General features: G+C 32.4%; 1 protein-coding gene across 1 annotated transcript; it reads left to right on the forward strand.

The window, feature by feature from the left end:
• The first annotated feature begins 259 nt into the window (after window positions 1-259).
• LOC132616044 (uncharacterized) lies at window positions 260-1,414 on the forward strand. Its single transcript, XM_060330675.1, has one exon. It carries the CDS (start codon window positions 357-359, stop codon window positions 993-995), a length of 639 nt encoding a protein of 212 aa, XP_060186658.1. The 5' UTR covers window positions 260-356; the 3' UTR covers window positions 996-1,414.
• Window positions 1,415-4,754: the final 3,340 nt, after the last annotated feature.

Consider the following 4,754-nt stretch of genomic DNA (forward strand, 5'->3'; position numbering starts at 1 on the left):
ATCATTCAACATTTATACCAAAGTAATTAAATATATTAAAGACAAAAACTCCAGCAGAGCAAAAAAAGGCTCAATAAATTTCTTAGTATATCAAAATTTTGATAGACAAAATTAACACACAATATATATACAGATGTAAGGTAGCTGATATTCGATAAAATAACCGAGACTCACCACAAGTGTGCTTGACACCGCCATTATTTTAAAAAGAAAATATATAGATAGTAAACACAACATAAAAGGTTCTTAATATATATATACACATATAAGGAGAGAGTAAAGATAAAGCTATTGAAGGGACAACATAAGAGAAACAAAACCTCTTCCTTTTCCATTTCTCCCTTCATCAAGAATCAATGGCTTCTACTCTTACTACTACGACTCCACCAAATGATGGTGATGATCAAAGTGACACCACATTATCAACCCCAGTTTTCCGGCAACCGACAACAGTGACTCGCCGGAGCCAATCATCTCTCTCTTCTTCTCCATCTCACTCTTCCAACTCTTCCTTTGGATCATCTCTCTCTTTCCATGATCTTGATAATAATTCCCCTTTTAGCCCTACAACTCCTCTTCATTTCTCTAAAGGGGTACCATTTTCTTGGGAACAAATTCCTGGAATTCCAAAGCAAAAATTTTCCAGGAAAAATAGCACTTCTTTAGGTCAACTTCTCCCATTGCCACCACCAGCTGGAAATATACCAAATTCATCCAAGAAAACTACTAGTTTTCTTGATGAGTTTTCTCCAAGAAAAAGTGCTACTAAAAGCTTTAGAAAGGATCCATTTTTTGCTGCATTTGTGGAGTGTTCCAAGGATGATCAACAATATCATGATGATGACATTTGGAAAAGTTCTTCAAAGGTACCATCAATAAGAAGTTTAAGTGATAGATTTGGATTCATTAGCATGTATGCTTCTTGCAAAAGCACTTGTACAGTTTCTGAATCCATTGTTTATATTCCAAGATCAAGAAATTATAGTAGGAAGTAGAAGTGATCATGAGTGAATTTAAGTCCTACATCTACCGACAGAGGCGGAAGCAAGATTTCAAGATTTGAAGCTTATGCGTTTTGAACTTGCCATCGAACCCGTTGCTCGTTTTAGTTACTGGGTTCGTAATTAAATATTTATGCATATTTAATGAATTTTCTAGTACAAATATGGAATGTAAGCCTAAACTACTAAATATGTCAAAATCCGCAGCTAGTATTGTAGCTCTGCCCTTTCTACATATAGGTTAGTTAAGTGTTACTATTTGGTGTTCAATGCATAGTTATTTTCATAAAATTTGAACCTATGTTCATTTTGGGCTTGTGGTGATTTTTATTTTTTTGGGTTTTATGTAATGCAACGTGAGGACAAGTCAATGTGTTTGTCCAAAATTAATTAAAATAGTACAATTATGGGTATGTTATTTATTTTTAGATACGTGTGTGTGCTTGTGATGTACTGTGAACCAGTGTCAAATTGGTTTGTTTAATGTATAAGGAACTGTACATATTCGTCTTATGTGTCGTAACAAAATCCTTTCCTTCTGTATTCCATGTGATGATTTCATGGCATTTGAGTAAAAGTCACAAAAGCCCAATGTGAAATTTCTAAATTTTGGAACACTTATGGAACATACAAAATTACAATGCATAAGAGGACACACAATGACACAAACTTACCCACTCACTCTAATTGCTACGCTTTTTAAAAGATTTGGTTAATTATTATAGTAAGCAAAGTTTGAAATTCCCAAGAAGAAGAGATTGAATATACAAATAATGTCTGAAAATTCTTACAGTTGTAATTAAGACAAATTCAGCTAAGCTTTTTTTTTTTTTGGCCATGACTTAGTCTGAAAGTTCACTCTTTTTACCTAAAAGTGGTTTTTTTGTTCTTGGCCATTTTGTTTTGTATCTATCTTTTTGTTAAACATTTATTTCTTTAGTCTTCATTTTATCAGTATTCAAAATAATTCACACCGGATAAGATTTACTAAAGCGGAAACACTCCCTATCAAAAAAATTTAAAGCAATTAATTTTACTTCTGGAAAGTTTTTGTTATTTTCTAAAGTTGTGATTTAAGTACGTAAGTGTTTCTTCTAGGTCAAAATTCATCGATTGGAAGCAAAAAAAAAAAGATACTCCAGTACTATCAGAGGTTGGACTAAAGAATGTAAAAAAGGTGAAATCCTAAAGTGTCACTAACTTTTCTATTTTGTCTTTTGTACTAAACTTCTCCACGTCTTTAACTTCATTCCCATTTGTGATGAAAGTAAAGCTTCATAGCATCCTTTATTTTCTAGTCCAAACTTCTATAGCATCCAAGTCAAGTACGGACAAAGAACTAAGGAACAAAGCATCCAAAAACCAAGATTAGCAATATACAATGAAGCTTTATATATCAAAAACAAAAACTGAAACTCTATACCTATGTTGGATTCCTTTTTTTTTTTTTGTTTAATCTGTATGATCAGGGCCCGACAAAAGCTAGATTTGCACAGGAAAATTCCGCATTAGGGGTAAATCTAATGTTAGATATCCACTTGGGCCCGAAGAAATCTGAATTCACGTTGAGAAGTTATTACACATACGCTCCCTAAAAAAGTAACTCCGTACGCAGGGCTCAGATCCAAAATCTCTGGTTAAGGATGAATCATGAGTACTTATCGCTCCATCACAATCTTTGTTAATATCTTTGTTAGCATCCGTCATTACTCTCTCTCTCTCTCTATATATATAGTGTGTGTGTGTGTGAGAGAGAGTGTTTTAGGAGATTCAAGTAATTACAAGAATTCTAAGTGCCATAGTCAAAATAAATTTAAAGAAAAATTAAAATTGACAAACTTTTCTTTAAAATTGTTGCGACAATGGAGATGGATGCGCCGTGCGCGCCTAGTTTCACTACTTAATTTAATACAGTAGGCTATCATTTACTTCTTGTTTAAAAAACTTTAATAATTTCAAAGACATAATGACTATAAAAAAAAATAAAGAAATAGTTGAAGCCATCATTATGAGCAAACAAAAGGAAATTGGAACTATGGAAACATCACGGTAGCTAGGAATAAACAGCTCCACTTCACAAAAAACAAAGTTCATGTCGCACTATTGGACCTCCCTTATTTTTCTAGACCTCTTTGATATCGTATGTATTAAGCAAGTCATTCAGCAGGACCATTCCTTTTTAAAATACTTTTGAGATTCATGCTATAAAAGCTTTGATGGATCAAATTATCTTATATCATATCGGTGGAAGATAACTCATAGAATTAGTCGAAATGTGAAAAAACTGACATAAACACAAATAGGGAAAAAACAGTAATGAAAGCATCGGTGGGGTATTCTTTTTGTCAATTTACTAACAAATATTGTTGAAAAAGAAGCAAATAATATGATTCATAAGTAGGTCTACTTCGGACTTCCCACCAAGCAGTTCGCCCATCCACATCATTTAATTAAAAGCCATGTCTTTAGGTAATAAATAGCATAAAAGAGAAACACTAATAATTAAAACGTTTATGTCAAAGGGAAAGCATTGACTGACCTTTTTGCATATGTGGTTCAAAGGAGTATTTTGTTTTCAAAAACAAATATTTTTATTGTGTTAATCAACCATATTGTTGGATTAGTTAAAGAGATAAATTCATTATACTTTGCGCAATCTTGCGACTTGCATAACTAAATGAATTTAATGGTTTATCCGCTAATAGTGTAATTTTTTTTATATACTCAGCACAATTTTTGACTGACTCCAACAGCTTATCCATATCGTTATTCTTTTTCAGTTAATAACTCATCCATTTGCATTAGTTGGTATTAAAATTGTGTTAAATATATTCTTTTTACAGTCACTTAATAAACTTGAACTCCAATTAATTAATATGGTAACACTCTGGGAAAAATTCACCTAGCTCGAACAAAAACAGGATTTGTGTTGGTATATATAAGGAGCAAGTCTTAGACCCTAATGATGCATTTTAAAGTCATGACAGCTTAAGTTAAAGCGCACAATATTACTACTAGATTAGAATTGTTACATCTCATATCAAAGCCACTTTGTTTGCAGCTTTGGGCGGTGGTGGAACAATCCGATCAATGAGGATGTGGAGTTCCTAAATAAGAGTGGAGGCGCATGTGGCACCTTAATTAAGCAACTCAAACATCATTAATTAAAATATGAATACAAGAAAACAAGCCTTAGATCGAGCCTAATAACAAATTCTAAAGGCGTACATGCTATAAACTCAAAGCGGATACAATATCACTTACGGACGAACTATTGCAAATATATAGCCTATACTTTCTTTTTCTTTCAGAATAAGGGAGGACAAGCGTTAGAAAACAATAATACAAGGTATCTCTACAGTATTATATCCTCCTTTTTATATTACAATTTAAAATAATAATAACTAAAACAAGGAGAAAAACACATAAACGAATAAAATAACATTGTACGTCGGGAAGTAGTTGTATGAGATTCTTTGTGCTTCTGATGAGGGAGCATTTAATTTGATTTGGTCATTGTAAATCACATGTAAGATAGGTTGGACCATGGTGTGTAATCTTCGCTAGTCACAAAATCTCTTTGGATCTTAATGTTTCATTTCTTTCAATTAAAATATCTCTTTGTACCTTTTTTAATCTTTTACATATACTTTTCTTGAAATCTTATATAACCTTTATTTGATAGATTTAACAAATTAATGTATATTTGAGAGAAAATGATAAGTCTCTCTAAGAACATATATGCGGCTAGGA

Source organism: Lycium barbarum, chromosome 1, assembly GCF_019175385.1.
Source record: "Lycium barbarum isolate Lr01 chromosome 1, ASM1917538v2, whole genome shotgun sequence".
Taxonomy (NCBI): Eukaryota; Viridiplantae; Streptophyta; class Magnoliopsida; order Solanales; family Solanaceae; genus Lycium; species Lycium barbarum.